This window comes from Castanea sativa, chromosome 5 (genome assembly GCF_040712315.1).
Source record: "Castanea sativa cultivar Marrone di Chiusa Pesio chromosome 5, ASM4071231v1".
Taxonomy (NCBI): domain Eukaryota; kingdom Viridiplantae; phylum Streptophyta; class Magnoliopsida; order Fagales; family Fagaceae; genus Castanea; species Castanea sativa.
Window position 1 is genome coordinate 24,511,529 of NC_134017.1, and position 19,844 is coordinate 24,531,372.

A 19,844-nucleotide genomic window follows, 5' to 3' on the forward strand; every position below is an offset into this window, starting at 1 on the left:
AAATTTATTGTGAGACTCACAGTTTATGTGAGAGTGGGAGTACGCATTTATGGTACTTCTGAAGTATTAAATAATTTCCATCATCAGGTAAATCATTGGTTATAAAGAAATGAAAGTATTGAATCATTGGTTATAAAGAAATGAAAGTATTGAATTATAGAATGATACCCCGTTTGCATTTTCTTATTTTGTTCTCATCCTTGAATTTTTTTGATGAAAGTCTTTCTATTGTGTGATTATAAGTAGGCTGGAATATGTAATGATAACTTAAAACCTTAGTAGATTCTACCCAATGTACAAAACTTTTATCTCAAAAGGGGTGATTGGTAGGTAATTTTACATTCAATTTTTTAGGTGGCATTCGACAAAATTAACTAGTACTCGTGCCATTTTGAAATTCAATAGCAACTCTCCCTAAATATACAAGAATTGTAACCTTGTAAGTTGCTAGCAATATATATTTTACCCACTAAATTGAGATTTTTACATTATTGGAGCTGTTATTTTTTTATTAAGAAATTAAAAAAAATAACTAAAAAAATAACAAGAAAACCAGAAAAAAAAAATTACAGATTTTAGAGTGAGAAATAGAAATTACAAAGTGGCATTTCTAGTATAATCAAAGAAAAAGTACAACGTCTTGGTTTCGAATAACATTCTAAACTAGTGTAAAATTAAATCGAATAATTTACTAGTTTATTATTATTGATCTAAGCTTAGAGACTAGATTACAAAATGGGAAAGAATTAGACACTTCTTTTGCCCCCACTTAAGTTCATCTTCTAGAAATTAATATTCATTTTTTTATGTCACATCATAAAAAAACATGAAAAATATGAATTCAAAACTTCATTCATGTGATCATCGCATTAGTGTGTGTTTGTTTCAACTTTTTAAGCCCCAAAATGCGCTTTTGTAAAAAGCAAACACTGTTTATGTGTTTGGTGAGTTGAAAAAGTTGACTTTAATGAAAAGCTGCGTTTCTCTGCTCTTCACATAACGTGCATAAATATTATGGGTGTCTTTAAACTAATTTGGAAAAGTGGACTGCGCGTTATCAATGTATCTGTTGGACCACATATGATGTTATGAAATTGCCCTTACTTTATCCTTTCTTACTTTACTCGTCTTTCTCTCTTTTTCTCACGCATTCTTCACAGAGCCTCTCATCTCTCATCTTTCTGCTCTGCCCTCTCTCAAGACTCATCACGCCAGCCTCTCTTCTCTCTGCTCTACGCTCTCCGTCTATGGTAACTCTACTTTTTCAAAAAACCCAGTTTTAAAAAACTGAACCAAACTTACCATTACTTGGAATCCTCCTCGCTCCAACTTATTTGCCAACGCTATGAGGTGGCATTAGCTTGGAATAGCATACGAGTTGTTAAGCCTTCCATTTTGAGCTTCATTGCTCATGCTTTCTATGTTTCCATTCTCCTAGTTGTTAAGCCTTCGAATTCATGATTCACTTCATCTCTAAAAGTATACGAGTTTGTTTTGCCTCAACAGATAGGACTTTTATTGATGGTAATTACGTTAAGTACTCTATGTCAATTACGAAGATGAGCACCATGTAATAACCAAATTGGAGAGAAAACTCAAACTGTGCTAGGATAAAAGTAATGAAATAGTCATCTAATTTATGGAATGCTAAAATTCAAAACTATCAATACCATTTCTAGCAAAAAAGTAAGGGGAAAAAGCATTTTACCCCCTTTATGTTTGGGTAGTTCACATTTCCCTCATTTATTTTTTAAACTAACTAATTTCCTTCTCTATGTTTGAGAAATAAGCAAATACCTCCAATTTAGTATTTCCTCAATTAAATCGAACGAATTTTTTTTAAAGAAATTATTAATTATACACCATAAGAGAAAAAAGTTGAAGACTGAACTATTGTTTTCTTAGATTGCATTTGTAATTTCATTGGATTTAACTAAAAAAAGCAACAGATTGGAAGTATTCGCTCATTTTCCAAACATGGAGAAGGAAATTGATTGGTTTCAAAGATAAGGAGGGAAGTTGTAAACTACCCCAAACATAGAGGGGGAAATATGCTTTTTCCCCTAGAAGTAAATATAACAACTAAAGATCTAATTAAGAAAACTACAGCTAGAAATCAACATCTTTCCATTAACACAAAATACAAAACCCAAAACTAGTGAATTACAAGCGACAAAACAAAGAAGAATCAGTCTATGATACGTATCTTTTTGCTTTAGGACTAGACAGATACTGGTAACACATGGAAGTCCACCCTCAATTGCCTGAAAGACTAGTCACTAACTTAACATCAGTTGTTAATTGCTAATTTGAATTTTGGTATATATAGCAATCAGTACACCCCTCTCCTTTATAAGCCACACTTCTTCCAATAGGCGGTTTATAATCACCAACCAGATAAGATTAACAAGCAGTTCAAAAATAAGGACCTGCATGTATCACGTATTCAAACATGCATGTTTTACACAAAAATTGATATAAGGTTCACAATGACCAAAACTGAAATGGAACTGACCAAACAGGAAAACAACATATACTTTACATGGAAACCACATGTAGCTTACAATGGAAATGACATGCAGTGTAGATTGATCAAGAACCAAAAACTGAAATGCATATGGAATCATGGCAAAATGCTGTAACACATGGTAAATGCTCCAGACAGTCTTGAGGCTAAGTCAGATATCAATCGCCTTCTCCTCTTCATTCTTCCCTTCGTCATTAATATGAAAGCCTTCAATTTTACTAGTAACCTCATCATCCCCAACCTTCACTTTCCCAGCTGGGCCATTCCCAGGAAGTGCATCATTCTCATCATGATTTGCAGGGCCTGTTTGCCATATTCTAATGGTTCCATCTTCAGATCCAGAAGCATAAGATTCCCCTCCAGGTGAGAAGCGAACACAATGGACAGGACCATGATGACCCTTGTTGCATCCTACAACCACAATGCAAATCCTAAATTAGTGGAAAGGCTCATTATAAATGGAGACCATAACTTTGAACACATGAAAATAAACAAATATCACTACCCTTAAATTGACAATAGCCCCAGCTATTTAGTGAAAAAAAAAATTTATTACTTACAAATCTGAATTGGATTTTACTAACGTGTGCCCTTATACTACACAATAGTATACCATTTTTGGAAAAAGTTTTATCGGGAATTGAAAAAGTTTTACAGCTTTTTCAATTCCTCATAAAATGTTTCCAAAGATGGGATGGCTTATTGTGTTCCCCTAGGGCACACATTAACCAGACCCATCTGAATAATATGTTTTTCACAGCCAACAAAATATGTGTGGTTTATGAAAATTTGTTCTGCAAGAGCATGATACTTTCTTTCAAATGAAAAAAGAAAAAAGAAAAAGAAAAAGAAAAGCATATTAGGCATTTTCACATAGTATCCAAACACCCACAACAATTAGATATGCATGTTCCCAGATGGATGCAGCAGAAATTAGGAATAGAAAGCATACATCAGAAGCAAAATGAAATTGACAAGTTGAAAAGGTTTGGACAAGGCATGATGTATAGCCCTCTTAGTAATAACAAAAAGACGATCGACCATAGAACTTGAATAAAGGTATTTATAACCTACCAATCTCCTCTCCTGTATGAAAATCAAACATATGAATCCACATGTCTTCTCCTCCAGCAATGAATTTGTTGCTAAGCTTTGGTTCCAATGAAGCTGATTCCACATTGAATGGCATGTTGTAGCTCTTAACTAATCCAAAACTGACGGATTAACAAGCAAATAAGTTATCAGGCAAGCATGCAGAATCACAAGCGTTACAAAAATTCAAATACCCAATATAAAACTTACTGATTTGCATCCCAAAACCTAACAGTTGACCCATCAGCGGTAGTTATATAGCGGCCATCCCGACTCACTTCAACGCTAGTTACGGGTGACTTGGTCTCAAGTAATTGAACTATTTTGTCACTTCTTACATCCCATAACCTGCAGAGCCAGATAAAGATGATAATGTCAGTGATACAAAAATTAAAACACAGATCCAATTCAAACAGAAGAAGAGAGTATAATCTCAAATTAATGTTATCTCTGCAAGATTAGATGTTGCAAATGAACTGCAATTGCAATCAAATAAAAGTCTAAAATTGAAAGAGCATGTGGTGGTTGTCTTCTACCATTATTATATGGGAAAGGATTCAAGACAAATAAAGATCAAGGCAGCAGACAAGGATAAATTCCATTAGCTAGAAATCAAGCATGACAACATAGAGGTTCTGTGATTTAGAACTAAAGGTCTCATTGTGCCTGCAAAAAGAATTATTGACAAAAGTCTAGCTGTGGTTTCCACACCCAACTGAAAGAACCATGGTTGGGAGCATTGCTGGAGTTCCACAGCCAACACAAATTCAAGGAGAAAATTGCATAAACTTCTCCTCCCTTATGTTTCAGTTAAACATTGTTTGATGGCCTTCTCTATGATGCACACATACATTGGTGGCTTCCTTTGTATCATAGATACACAGTCAAATATGTGCCAAGGAGGTTAGTGAATTTTATGAACACTTTCAAACTAAGTCTATTCGACATACACTCTTCACTTTTTCAAGCTTTACATCAAAAGGAGTATATAATCTAAAGAATTCCAATAATTAATCAATAACTGGCTTACATTTTAAACATCATATGTCATCTCACTTATTAGTCTCGATTTACAAAGCACCAATTTCAGAACTTAAAAATTTTCTGATATGTGACATGTATTAGATCCATTTCTTTACATATAAGCAACTCTTAACATCACATTAAGCAATCTAGGAAATAAATAACAGACACAAATTGAAATGTGTTAACATTGATCAATTATTAACAACTAGGCATACCGGACACCACCACTATCGGTACAAGAACTTAATATGGTCTGGTCACTATGAAGCCAAGCAACGGTTCTAACTGAGCCAGGAGAATCATCAACTTCTCTTGGTGGTGCATCCGGACGATTCAAATCAAAAATACGCAGTGTCTTCTCAAATCCACCAGTGAGTAGAAGGTGTGTATCCTGTACAAAAGCAACTCGGTTGAATTCTAGTTCAGACTAAACATTGAGGGAGAAGGCACAGTTGCTCCTATTAGTTGTATAAATATCCTTATCAATTCTCATAGCCTGCCTTATATTGAATTGACCTTTCAAAATCCATCTTTATAGTCATTTAAGAAGTTGTGCAAAATGTCCACTTCTGAAAATCATAAAGAAGCAAAAAGGAATACTCTCCAGAGATCAAATACAAATAGAGATACTCTATACAGGGAATAAAGCAAAATTTAAGTCTACCTCTGAAAATGCACATGCCCGAACAATGTGCTTGTGTTCAAAAGAATGCAATACATCCCCAGTCAATGCATCCCATAATTTCCTGCATGTATAATATACGCATAAGGAATCTCCATATTGCTACAAATGCTATCATATTAACAATTGCTGCTGCAAGGATGCAAGATAAAAAGCGAGAGACAAAGAAGAAAGGTGGTTGAAGGGGTATGATAATGATCTTAATTGTAAAAGCATCTTGTTGTCTACTAATACAGAAATTAAATCTACCTAGTGATGCCATTTATATAAACACACTTGTGGAACAACATGTTCATAGGCGAACAACAGACTTCAAAAATGAGATTTCTGAAAACATATATAATTCGGAGGTATGTTGTTGCCAGATTGTATGTCACAATTGTTATACCATTTATCTATATGTACTTTCTATATTGTTTATTATACTGTACCATGCATGACAAGTCATATACTTTAATTTAAATAAAAGAATTACATCATCTAGGGAAAAAAGTTGATACAAAAAATACATATTTTCATGTACATATTGCGATGTGTCATTCAGTACAATGAATATTGTATACTGATATGTAGCACTATCATTTGGAATGATATTGAGTAACACTTAAGCTCTATATCAAGTACCACATAACATCAATAACTATTCTGCGCAACCTAAATTTACACAAACTTTTCAAATAGAATCTATTGCTAATGTAGTTTTGGCTATATATATATATATATATATATATATATATATATATATATATATATTTCAATATGAATAAGCACAATTACATACGCTGTAAAATCTGCAGAGCCAGATGCAGCTCGTAGACCATTAGTATCCAGACAGCAGCTCCACACTGCACCTTTATGTCCTTCAAAAGTCCCAATCCAATCCCCAGTCTCCCCATTTCTCAACATTGGACTACCATCTAAATTTCAAAAACAGCACCAATTTCAGTTGAAAAATCATGAGCTCTATAACTAACCAAAATTAAGTACACTACTAGCCAGTCATGAAAGTTTACAGTCATAAACCAACACAATAGGAAGTAATTAAATATACAAATACAAATAAATATAAAGCAAACCCATTTTCATAACAATGTGTCACAATTTAAAGTCACAATTCAAAACCACAAAAAAAGACAACCCAATTAAAAAAAGTGCTACAAAACAAAACCAAGTTCACCACAAATCAAATTAAGAAAATGTTAACAGTCCTAATCCATCAAAAAGCCAGTGAATACTAAAAGAACAACCTTTTTGAAGAAAACCCATTTCAGAACAATGGGTTTCAATCCAAATTTGCAGTTACGCACAGAAAAACAGAAAGTCAAAGAAAACCCAGATGAGAAAAAATTGTTTGAATCCATAAAACACAGCCAGAGATTGCAAAATGAGACTTAAAAACCTTTGCTGGCACTGATGAGAAAGAACCCATCCGGAGTGATCGGACTGTAGAACAAGTCGACGACAGGTCGTGAATGGCCATGGCACACAAGCGGTACCGCCACCTTCTTCTTCTCCATTCCGTCTAGTCTCTCAGAAACAAAGTTCAAAGAATCCCAAAAAATATTTCAACTCAGAAAACAAAATAGAACAAAACACAATCTTCTTGCTAATAAAAACAATGGGTTCCAATTCAAGACCTCAAAAAGGAAAACAAAAAATCACAAATTCACAGCTTAGCTACACAAAAATTTGCCAAAAGCTGTATTGAAGAAACGGGTTTTCTTTATTTTCTTTATTTATTTTTTGGGGGTTTTTTTTATTTTTAATTTTTACAGAGAGTGATAGTAAGGAATTATAATGAGTAAACGGTTTGATAAATGTGATTTAAAAAAAAAAAGGAAATTTTAGTTCCTATAGCCTATTAATCAAATCGTGTATGGGAATTGGGAAAACAAAAATAAAATGGAAATAGGAGGAGAGAGTCAGAGCAATGTATTGCTTTGCTGTTTGTTATAGTGTTTGGGCTGAAGAGCAGAGAGGCTACGACTGAAGAGACCTGGTTTTTATAAGCGTGAAAGAAAACGTTTGGGTTCTTTTGGGGTCTTCTTGTAAAAATGTTTGTACCACGACATAATTTCAGTTTTCTGTCATAGTGATAGCAGTGCAAAAATGCTCCCAAAAAAAAAAAAAAAAAAAAAAATTTCCATTGTAATAACATCTCTTCTTTATTTATTCATTTACTTCTAGATAAATTTATAACAAATTAACAATCCTTTGTTTGTCGGATAATATTTCACAATTTTTCTCATAATTTTAAACAATTAATAAAAATAAAGGTAAATTGTAAATTATACTCTAAAATTTGGGAATGTTTAGATTTTACATTCTGTGGTGGGCCTTTTGTGATTTTGAGTTGGACTGCCCCTTGCTGTACTGAGGCCTAAGTGTTTTAGATAAGAGAGTTGAGACTGGTCCAATCACAACCCACCTTAGGCCGGCATGGACACAAACTATGCCAATTTTTGCTGAAACTTGGGTCACATGTTCATGGTAGGCGAAACTGTTACAGAAGAGTTATGACAGACAAGTACGGTATGACAATAATAAAGGCAATATGAATCCCATTAGATGAAATAAATAAGAAATTCTTAAGAAAAAGAACGATATAGCAATAAGAAACACGTTATGAGTGAAATTGCAAAGACAAGAAATGAAATAATTATGATAAATGATAAAAGCAAAAGGAAAATGTTAGTTTGCTGTGTTTAGTTGTGTTATAGGACTAAGTCCAAGGAGGGAACCACTTCCTCAACGTGGGTAACCTCGCAGAAGGATCCTACTGTTAGAAATTATCCACTTTTGAAGGAACGGGCCTGAATGGTGTTGATGCCCATTTTTTGAACCTGTACCCAAAAGCCCATACGGAGGAAAGCCCAATGAAAATCAAGGCCCAAAGGCCCACCAAGAAGACCAAAGAGCAAGAGAGGTCCAAAGAAAGAAATGCAAGGGAAAACGATCTGCAGCAGAATACAGTTCTCTGGCAGGATGACTTCGACAGATAAAGACAAATTGGGCTTAAGACCCTTTTGATCTAGTTAACATTATTTGGCCCACAAAAGCCCAAATCCTTTTGGTATATAAGGATAGGCGAGAAAACTAATATGAAGAAGCACGATGAAAAGAAATAAGAAACAGCAAAAAGTGTCAGCAGCAGGAATCACGTGAAGGAAAGAAAAGCCAAACCAAAGGAAATGACAAACACAGCAGGAAACGCATGAAGAAATAAGACAAAAACATGTAATAGAACGAAACGAAACAAAACTATTCTGCTACGATAGAAATAGCGTGGGAACGAAAGGAGAAAAAAACAGAAGACAGTGGAGCAAGCACAGGAGGGCTAGAGCATCACCAACCTATACCCAACCAATACAAGGGAGGTGGGCCACAGTCAAGGGGATTCAGAGGGTGTGGTTTGGTGGTGAAGAGAAAAAGGGGTCTATATTTGGTTTCTTGCCATGACTTCTTTTGGGAATATACTTTGCTAGGATGATATCTTACCCAAAAGAAGTAATAGATGGTTGGGACCATCTAATGCATGCCATAGAACTAAGTAGTAAGGTAGCTCAATTATTATCCATTTGAACCTAGAGGTAGAGGTATACGGTAAGAACAAACAAAAGAGAATTTTGTCGTGAAAGGAGTAGTGGTGCAGCAAACATGTACTGAGTAATGACAGTGGTCGAGGCAACCAATGGGTTGGTGGGTAGTCCTAAAGGGATGCTCACAACAAACCAAAAATAGTTGGTGAAGCCCTACGGGTAAAAGGGAGAAATCCCATTGAATTAACTCATTATAAAAGGAAGAGGTAGCCATAGATGAATAGGGGGACCGTAATGGGGAAGCACCTAAGGGGGGAGACTCAATGGGGGAAGTACCTAAGGGAACAACCTACGGCAAGAGAGTAGTAAGAAACTAAGAGTAAAAAAAAAAGAACGGAGAGAAAGAAAGAAAGTGGTAAAAAGAAGAGAGAAAACACGACAGGAATAGGGGCATGCATCAATAGACCATCTTTTCCTCCCTCTTAGCAAACTCATTCTTTGAAGTCTCCAAAAGTAATAGCTAGTAGCCATTTAGGCCTATTCTCCAAAATGCACAGCTTTAATGGCAGAAACCTATGACAAGATTGTTTAAGTTGGGGTTTGGGTTCCTTCTTGGTTTCCTTATTCTATGAGAAGATTCAATATTTGATTTTGATCGTAAATATATTTGATTTCACTCATTAGAACCTATATCTGCTGTTATTCTACTGTAGCACGTCTTTTATCACGTTTGCTACATTAGTTGTCCTGCTGTGGTATCTACTTGTTATACTAGTAATTCTGCTGTAGCACATTTTTATTATATTTATCGTGTGAGCTATTATACTAGCTAAATCTTTTCTGCCGAAGCTTTCTTCTTTATTTGTTATTACGTGTTTTACTTTTGATACAAACTAATCATTATTCTGCCATAAGTATATATATACATATATCTTGTTTCTCATGTTCTGCAGAATATATTTTATAGTGTATATGTGAATACGTATAATTATATTTACGAATATATGTATGTATATATTTGAGAATATACTAACCTATGTAACCTAACGTTTGCTTGATTGGTATTTTCTTTGGGTTTTAGATTTGTTTATGTGCAAGAAGTAAAAAAGTATTTTCGTAGTAAAAAATAAAGAGTAGTCATTCACATTGCGGAAGGCTTTATTGCACAGCAGAAGACTTTAATGCATAACAGACAATTTTACTGCACAGCAGGAGGCTTTACTACACAGCGGAAGGCTTTAATGCACGGTAGAAAGTTTTACTACACAACCAAAAGCTTTATTGCACAGCAGAAAGTTTTACCACACAGCAGACAGTCTTACTGCACAGCAGAAAAGTCAGACCTATAGCAGAAACTAGAGAAAAGTTCTTTTTTGCGGATGAAACATAGGATATGCTTACTTTGCAGCATCTTCCCTTGGATTTGGACTCAACGTTTGCGCATAAACTGGCAGCGTCAGAATGGTATTTTAAGGTCCATTCCGCGGAGCGCCAGACCCAACTTCCTTCTTAGAAAAAGCCTAGACTAAGTGTTGTCCAATAACATCAAGACGCGTGTCTAAGGTACAAGAAACGTAAAAAGAACCCTCAACAAATGACTTATACCCAAACGAATCATTTATCCTCAGTAGAGGGTAGACTTTTAGAGGGAGAGAAGGGATTAGCCTATTGGTGCATGCCTGCCATTCTACAGTCTCTATTTCTCTTCCTGCTTCTTTTTCTCTTTTTTCTCCGTTTTGTTACTTTGATTCTTTCCCACTCTTTTCTTTCTTTCTTAGTGCTTACTCGTGTAGTGTTATGGTGATGGTGGTGCTATGATTCTCTCATAGTGGTTGGTATCGTTGTGGTTTTTATTGTGCACGGCGAGGGCCATTTATATACTGCTTGCCATGACTGGTCTTTACTATTTTACCATTTAACTACTTTTGCCTGGGTGTGGGTGTACTTCTACACCACTTACTGGTTTGTCAACTGCCCGACCACCATCACTTCCCTGCGTTGGCCATGCCACACCCCATTGCCAGACAAAGAATTCTACTTTGTTTGTTTGTTCACCGTGGCGTTGCTATCCACAACAAGGTGGACATTCTCTCTCTCATTATCCCTCATGGCATGCACCTAGTGGTTCCAACTCATCCTCCATCTTTTGGGTAGTATGTCATCCCAGGAAGACATTTCCCCCAAAAGAGTTTGAGCGGGAACTCTAAAATAGGCATTCCCTTCTCCTCACCGCCAGACCATACCCACTTTCACCTTTGACCCACTACTCCTCTATTTGTTGGGTATAGGTTGGTGGTGCCTAGGTTTTGTGCGTGCTCCACTTTCGTGTATATCCAAAGCTTGTCTGCTGCTCATGCGTTTGCCATGGATTGGAGGCTCGTCTGTGCATTCTGCCGCTCATTCTTGACCTCTTGTGGCGTGAACTATTTTCTGATCCTCCATTCTTTATGGCTTGCTTCCCCTTCAAGGGTTGGGCCTTGCTTGATTATGAGCTTTTCTCTCTTTTAGGGTTCGTCCGTTTGGGGTGAAAATAGAGAGGATAAAAAATAGAGAGAGGAAAATAGGGTGGGAAATGTTGTTTTCCATTGTTCGTTTGGGGAAGGAAACTGGGAAGGAGAGAAAATCTTGAAGAAAATTTTCTCTCCGGGGCCACATTTTTTTTCCTCCCAAATCGGGAAGAAAATCTGGGGAGATAAGTGTTATAGTAGCATTTTTACAAAAATGCCCTCTTCCCACTTATTTTTTTTCAATATTCTCTTTTTTTTTTTTTCAACGTGACTTGATCTATTCAACGATTTTTTTTTTTTTTCAACATGACCTGATTTTGTAACCACCTTTTTACTGGTTACAAAATCCTTTGCCTAATTAAATTTATATGTACACTATTATAATTTTTACATTATAATAATATAAATTTATATATATAATGTGATAAATTTTATATTATGTAATAAGTACAAATAAATCTATTTTTAACATATTATGTAACAAGGGTATAATAGTCAATTGATATAAATTACATTTTCCATCCTTCCTTTTTTCTCTCCAACCAAACAAAAGAGTTTTCTACTCTCCCACTTTTCTACCCCTTCAACCGAACACACAAAAGGGAAAACTAAATATTTTCCATCTTCCCACTTTTCTATCTTCCCACAATTTTTCATTCTCCCACTTTTCCACTCCTCTAACCAAACGGACCCTTAATCCACTATTTGTTCCTTCTGTTGGCTTGCTAGTATTCCTGCCATGCCATTTTGTTATTCTTGCTGCGGTGCTATTTGATCCATGCTTGTTGGGCTTCTTTTGGGCCTACTGTATGCTCTTCCCTCAATTAGTTACTGTAAGGATACAATTCAAATTCTCAAACTATGACTGGAAGGAAATGGACTTGAAAGGCCTTTTTTACAATAAAATTTGTAGAGGATGGCTTTACAATCTAGATTTCAAGGATGATTTAGATGACAAGGAAAAGAACGGGCTTTGGGCCCAATGGCACAAAATAAAGAACTGTTTACAAGAGTAAGACTGAAAGTTCATCTTCGGACACAATCCGAGGATAATTTACAATAAGGTTTTCTAAAGTTTGGATACAATCATATACTATTGGCCCTTTTTCTTCCTGAAAAAGCCTCATTTTCTTCGTATGTCTTCCCTTCTATTTATACTTCTCTTCTTCTCTTCATCATCTTCCACTTCATGGTTGCAATCCTGATTTTGGATACTTGTCCCATCTATTCTTCCCTAAAGCCCGCTGGGGTTAGGGACCAAGTTCTAAGCTCCACACTCAGGTCCCATCCTTCCATCTATGCAGTCAGCGTATCAATTACAGAGCTTTTAATGTATGGGCGGTGGTAGCAGCTTTACTTTAGATATTACATCGCTCTTTCTATTGTCCTCCACGTGTACTGTGTATTCCCGTAGTCGTAGGATTCTTTATAACATAACCCGGGGACACTAAACTTCTCTTCCTATGTCCTCGGCTTAACAATCCGAGGACAAATCTAGTCCTCGGACGTAATTGGACATTTAGATACTCCAAGATCATTTTGATATCTTCGGATTTGGGTTTCTAGCCCAAAAGACTTCGTTGGACCATCCTTGATAAATTACTGGGCCCAATGCCCCTACAGTTACAATGTCCCAATATTGTCATTGGGTTTATACTTATGTTACTTTAGGTTTTTTTGACCCATAACATTGCTTGTGGACTCCTTTGGCTCATTTCTTCCTTGTTGGGCATCCTCGACCCATTTTCTTTCCTTAGGCATTCTCGGCACATTTCCAATTCTACATTCCCATGATCTTTTACGAACTCTTTTGGGTTTTCCTGACCCAGTTACTATATCTTTCATCATTGGGGTTCATGGGCTTTTCATCAACCTCTTATTTTCTTTCTTCATTACTTTGGGCCTGCTGTGGCCCATTCTCACTTTTCTACATTACATAATGCCCATGAGTTTACTGCTTCTTCCTTTGGGCTCCTGTAGGCCCATTTGCTTTTCTCAAGGTCCATTTGTTTACTTTATGGGCTTAAGACCCATTATTCCTGCCATTCGGGTTTGATGAGTTTTTTTTTTTCTCTTAATCCACTAACTCTTTTCCTACCCATATTGTTGGGCTTCTTCCTGCTGTTGGGTTTTTCCAAAATGAGCATCAACACATTCTAAAATTTTTGAATTTAGATTTTACCATTTGAAGTTTTGGGTGTTTAGATTTTATCCCTTGAAGTTTCAAAATTTAGATTTTACTCTCTAAAATTTAGGGGTGTTTAGATTTTACATTTCAAATTTTAAAACTTCAGAGTGTAAAATCTAAACATTTCCAAACTTTTATCCTAAAAATAATATCAATGAATTGATGGGTGAAATATCAATTATGTAAACATAACATAATTATCTTAGTAAATTATAAATTTTTCGTTGCAAGAAAGTTTATCAAATTTTCAGTACCATACTACCACATAAGTCACACAAAAGGAAGTTGAACTCGAAGAAATCTAATCTGACATTGAACGTAAGCTGAAATGCGGCATATATTGAAGAATATGATTGAAGAAAAGATAAATAAATACCGGCTCTTTTTATCAGCTATCAAGCCCCTTTGGCTCTACTAGGGAATTAATTTAGTAAAGCTAATATTGTATTGTGTTACTTACAAATCTCTCAAAAAGAATGTGAAAAGAGTGTCAATGAAAATGTAAAAACTTGGTAAGCAAGAGCCATATTGGGGAGGAGATAACAGATTCACTTCTTCTTGTTGTGTTCATTTCAATTTCACTCAAATCACTGCCCAAATGTAAAGAGTCAATTCAATGCTACTTTACTTTAAAATGTTAAATAAATCTGAGATTTTTAAGTTTTCTTGATTCTAATCTAAATTAGCAGGAACTTCTTGTTTACAACTTTACATGCTTCCTTTGGTGTTATGCTGCTTTTGTTCTTTATTTGATTTTGCATACAAAGTGTGAGACCAAACACAAAATAAAAAAGAAATTTGTTATTAGAAAACTGTATCTTGAAGTTGTAAGGGGCTTTGGAGGCAATGTGCACAGAAGCAATGCAGGAAGATTTTGAGATTTTAGTGACCAAAGTAAAGCGGTTGCTTCTTTAGTAATTTCAAAGTTTTATTGATGAAACTAAATCAAAACTCGTTAATTTGCTTTTATTTAACTATAGGCTTAAACCTTAATCTTTATTTAATTTAGTATATTATTAATGGTAAGGATTGGGTTCAGAGTCCATTAGACCTATCCGGATGATGTTATGTGTCCATTGTTGGACATGTGTTATCATCTAGATAGGTCAGTTCAACTGGTTTAAAAATTGAAGTGTTCCGCTCTAATTTATTTCTAACTGATCCAATTAAGAGCATTATTATCGGAGAGATTTAACTCTTTAAAAGAAATTGTCGTTTCCTTCCCCTTTTGTTTGTAAATCATGTTTTCAGAGAGGCTCATGGAATAGCCCATTATTTGGCCCGCTGGGCCCTTTTGTATGGGAAGGTAAGAAGCATCAGGCCCAGTGCGAAGATGGGCAAGGTTCCCCGGTCTTTTGCACACTTTTATTTAATATTTTATTTATATTTTTTTCTTCAATGAATCCTCTTATGCACGAAGTGTTTCATTACTTAAGACTTTTTTTTCCCCTAAATTTTGGACTTTGTGCTTGATTTTATCTTCAATGTTTGCTTGCTGATCCTTGGAAATATGGAATCCACCATTAGGAGGAAAAGATACGAGCCATTTATCTTTGCATTTTACCTCTATTAAAAAAGTTGTACAGAACAACACGATCTTGGTAAAAAATCAGCCTTGAGAACATGTTTAAAGGTCTTAGAAACTATATGAATGAAACAATAGGAAATTAGTGGTCCGTTTAGATTGAGGGGAGGGATGGAAAATAGAGAGGAGTAGAGTACAGTTGATTGAAAATTAGTCTAATTTTTTGCCAACTCTACTCTACTTTAGATTCTCCTCCCCCTCAATCCAAATAGGTCATAGGTGTGCTTCAATAAATAAATAACCATACACACACACACACATGGAATTCAAGTTACACATTTTTTAAGCTATAGGTTTCCAAAATATCAAATGGTTAAAAAAGAAAACATATTTATTCATTATATCATTAAATATTTACCTAATTAATAGTTTCCACATTATCTCTCTCCTCATTAATATCATTATCTCTTTCTCTTTATTAATTCTTTCTTTCCTCTTTCTCTGCAATTCTTTTTTTTGAGAAACTTTTTCTTTGCAATTTCTCATACGTTTTCTACTCAATTTGAAATTAGTGCAGCTATGGAGAAGTTAGTTTCACGTTGATGTCCATTATTTTATTAATTTCTCCAACAAGTTAACTTCAGAAGTGGTTTAGTTATTATGGATTTACTTGTTTATAGTGGTGTGCCTATTACGATTGTTTATTATCTGTATAGAGTACTGGTTAGTTGTTAACTGAGCTTCTAAAAAATAAGGACATGTATGTTCGTTTGGATAAAGCAAATTAATGAAAAGAACGAAATAAAATTTAAAGGAACAGGTACTATAGTATCTAAATTCCAAACAATTTTTCAAAACAAAAAAAATTCAAAGTTCAAGGATGCCCATGATTAGACCATTTGAATTTCTTGCAAATAGATCTGTACTTGTTATACTTATTTAGTTATCTGTAGGAGTTAATTAGTGATGATTAGAATTGAATAGGATAGAGGTTGAGGAAAATGCAGAAATAAGAATAAATAAGAAACATCCGAAGAGAAAAATGGATGAAGATGATAACCAAGTCTTATCTTAATGTTTAGTCTTACTGTATAACTATAGTATCACTAGAAGTTTTTTAAATGTTAAATACCTCTCTCTTAATTAAACGTTTGAATTAACATATAGTATTAATTGAGGAGAGAGAAAACAAATGCTCTTAAATTAAGTTAAATGATATGGTAGTTGACTCTTTCTAACCATTAGATTTCTCATAAATCTATGGTGTATAAAAAGTGTGATTCTTATGAAATTATACCAGGTGTAACTTGAACCTATCTCATATATATATATATATATATATATATATAGTTTCTTAGTTTTAAGTTTTTTAAAGATCCCAATTAATTTAAAGGGCAATTGTTAACCACATAAAAATCAGTAATTTATTTATTGTAGCTTATGTGTTTGCTTTAAATGATGTTACTTATTGAATTTAATTGTTATCAATAAGTATTTTCTATTACGAAGGAGTGCAGATAAAAAGATTATAATACAAATCTTAGTGGAGCACAAAATGTGAGCAAGATGATTTGTATTTTTAGGAAATTAAAGTTATATACAGGGTGTAATGTGCGAGAAGGTCACACAATACATTCCAATTCATGGATTGGTTTGTATATATGATAACATAATGACAAGTGACAACTCAACAACCAAGTTAATTGTGAGTTGTGGTTTAAATCCTATCATATTTATTAATTTTAAAAAAATGATATGTCAATTTGCAATACCTTAAAAAACATTATTCCTCTTGTCTATTTGGTTACCAAGTCAAGCACTTTGCCACCTGAATTGCAACATGTGTTCACTCGCACACCATAAAAAGGTATGTGGGGGGCCAAATCCAATTATATGGCAATAAGAATAGGGCTATTCATGAGTGTACTTGGAGACTTCTGCAATGTGATCCGAATATCACTTCACACAAAGCAATCCGAGTCCAAGGAAAAAGATAGTGAAAGCCCCATGTCAATCTTTTTTTGCCAGTTTTCTTGACGGTATAGTATATATAACATTCTTTAGCTAGTGTTCGTTTGGAGCCTTGCACAAGTCACGATTATAAATTTTGATGGCTCCATGAATATGTTCCTCTTCTTGCCAAGTTGCGATAACGCCAAGCCATCAATAGTACTGTGTGATGTTTAAAATCTTGCTTTCTTGTTTGTTCTTAAATTTGGTATGGCTTAGAAACTCTCACACTTGGTGCCCTCATTGGCTCTATTGGTATTTGAAAGAGGAGAACACACGTAATATTGTTATTCTAAGCTATTTTCTATCACTTAGAAATCATCACACCACATTTTCCATATCCTTGTTGCACGTGATTGTGCTCATTATTAGTCATTACATTTTTTTCCTTGATAGGGTTCAACAATTTTCAAGCCTGATTCCTTATAAACCTGTCATTTTTTATGAACCTTGCTTTCAAGAGATGCTGAAGGCATATGACTTACAGGCTACAGTTATGCGGTAATATGGACTTCGAAAGTAACAATTCTCACTTGCACAGTGCAATTTGTTTGCCCCATTATCACGCATAGAGAGACAGAAAGAGAGAGTGAGTTAAGTCATTAGGATGGTTTGGCCTTGAAAGCCTACATCAGAGTATAGAAAACCTTTAAAATGCTACATCTTTACGATTGAGGTCTATAATATCCAATGCACCAATTAGCTAGGCCCTAAAAATATTCAGATGCTAATCTTAAGGTGTACCACTAGTTAGGTTTGCACAATAAACCTATATAAATATTTATAACATACCCCTCAAATTTAGGATGAAATTTTGAGGTCAATTTTGTGAGAAAGTAGACACAAAGAGAGACATAAATCAAAGTTTTAATGTGGTTTGGCCCACAAGGCTAACTATATATAAACACCTTATTTTGTACCCCAACTATTTAAGCCTCTAGTTGTCAATGAGTACTTTAAAAAGAGCAAGTATTAGCAAAAAAGGCAGAAAAATGTTGAAATATTTATAAAAAATATTATAATGTTACATACACAAGGTTCATTGTTGCGTAGTGCATATGCAACATTAATAGTCCATTTGGAATCTTTGGATTGAAGGGGAGGGGGAGGAGGAGTAGAGTACCTAGAGTAGAGTAGAATTGATCCAATATTAGCATATTTTTAGTTAACTCTACTTTATTCTCCTCCATTTCCCTTCCCTTTCCCCTCAATTCAAATGGGCCCTAAGTTACATATCGATCAGCTAGATTATGTAATTGATAGGGCTTCCAACCTAAAGCAAAGAAACATAAAAATAGATTATACACACACACACACACACACACACACACAAGAATAATTTAAACGGGAGAGAGAAGATTTGAACATTGAATGATTTCGTTGGAAACAAAAGGAGGTCTAATTGTCCACATGAATGATCTGAAGAGAGAGAGAGAGAGAGAGAGAGAGAGAGAGAGAGAGAGAGAGAGAGAGAGAGAAAGAATTAACATGGTTTGATTTTGAAGGCCTATACCCAAGCAAAATACTCTCGAGATGCTACATTTTTCCATTCTATAACCTAGTTTTTGAACTTAAATCATGGGTTTATAAACCAATTCCATGTTGATGTAAGTTTGCTTTCTTTCTAGATTGTAACTAGTAAACGAAGCATTGCATTCTTTCTTTTCATCGATTGCATCTAGTGCCAAAATTTTTTCCCTTTTTAGATTGTAGTTCAGAGTTCAGACCCAAGTTATGTAATTTTTTTTTCCCCTTTTTTACTAAGTGATTTTAAGATTATCCAACAGAGATACATTTCATGAAGTCAAAAGAGAAGTTGTGCGTATGATTTTATGTTTTTTTGTTTCCACATTTTTTTTTCCGTGTGTGCGTGTGGATTTGTAGGTTTGCGTAGCTGTATTTCACCAAAGAAAAAACGTCTTGCTAGCTGTATCCATTTTTCGTCTGGTCCATCATGTGTTATGTTTAATTCCTTGAAACCTTGTTGTTGTGTTTATATATATATATATATATATATATATATATATATATATATATATATTTTTTTTTTTTTTTTTTTTTCTTTTTGAGATAGAATTTCAAATTATGGCGTTTGATGATGCCGAAAAAATCACCAGTAAGCTGCAAGCACTCCCAAACTGACACAACATCTGCAAAAAAAAAAGAGAAGACCTAACAGAAAGCACCGGTGTGGTGCCGGCCAAAAACCCTCCGAAAGTCAAGTTAGAGTCTTTTACAACCCTAGAGTGCCAGAGTCGAGTTAATTATGCGTACCTTGATTTACAAGGGTTTTGGGGTATTTATATTGGTGTAGGGTTATCATCCATGCCTTGGCCAGGAAACCCTTTCCTTTTAGAATAACACTTCTTTCGATTCTGCATTCCTTATAGAGTTCTTTTCCATATAGGAGTCTTTTGATTATGGTCAAATGTGTAGCGCAAGAACTCTCTTTATTCACACTTGTGTGGAGATCAAGCAAAGCCATATCAAACTTATCGCGAGATGCAAGTTGATATTGATTAGGAATCCATGAAGCCTAATCAATACCGATGGAGACCAAATGTTGCAACCGTCCACTACGTGTCCTTGTAGCATTGACCCGTCGACCCTCCTCATGTCAACACTGTTCCGTCATGCTTTACAAAGAGTGATCCATCTCCTACTTTATCCTCTTTAGTTTCCCCCTCACTCCTTGAGTCTGTCGCTACTAACTAGACGGACTCATGGAGTGGTAGTCTTCCTTTTTCA

At 34.9% G+C, this 19,844-nt stretch overlaps 1 protein-coding gene across 1 annotated transcript; it reads right to left on the reverse strand.

The window, feature by feature from the left end:
• Window positions 1–2,378: 2,378 nt before the first annotated feature.
• Window positions 2,379–7,300, reverse strand: LOC142637426 (uncharacterized). Its single transcript, XM_075811702.1, has 7 exons — window positions 6,727–7,300; window positions 6,109–6,244; window positions 5,310–5,391; window positions 4,861–5,036; window positions 3,830–3,967; window positions 3,602–3,741; window positions 2,379–2,938 (listed from the first exon to the last, which is right to left on the reverse strand). The coding sequence occupies exons 1-7, from the start codon at window positions 6,842–6,844 to the stop codon at window positions 2,679–2,681; spliced, it is 1,050 nt and encodes a 349-aa protein (XP_075667817.1). The 5' UTR covers window positions 6,845–7,300; the 3' UTR covers window positions 2,379–2,678.
• Between the last annotated feature and the right edge of the window lie 12,544 nt (window positions 7,301–19,844).

What these genes read in the sequence shown, in the direction of transcription:
- LOC142637426 (XM_075811702.1), bottom strand. Translation starts at nt 6,844, where the DNA reads ATGGAGAAGAAGAAGGTGGCGGTACCGCTTGTGTGCCATGGCCATTCA. An exon ending in GGGCATGTGCATTTTCAGAG is followed by an intron (nt 5,037 to 5,309) that starts GTAGACTTAAAT and finishes GCTTTTGTACAG; the next exon opens with GATACACACCTTCTACTCAC. An exon ending in AGGTTTTGGGATGCAAATCA is followed by an intron (nt 3,742 to 3,829) that starts GTAAGTTTTATA and finishes TTAATCCGTCAG; the next exon opens with TTTTGGATTAGTTAAGAGCT.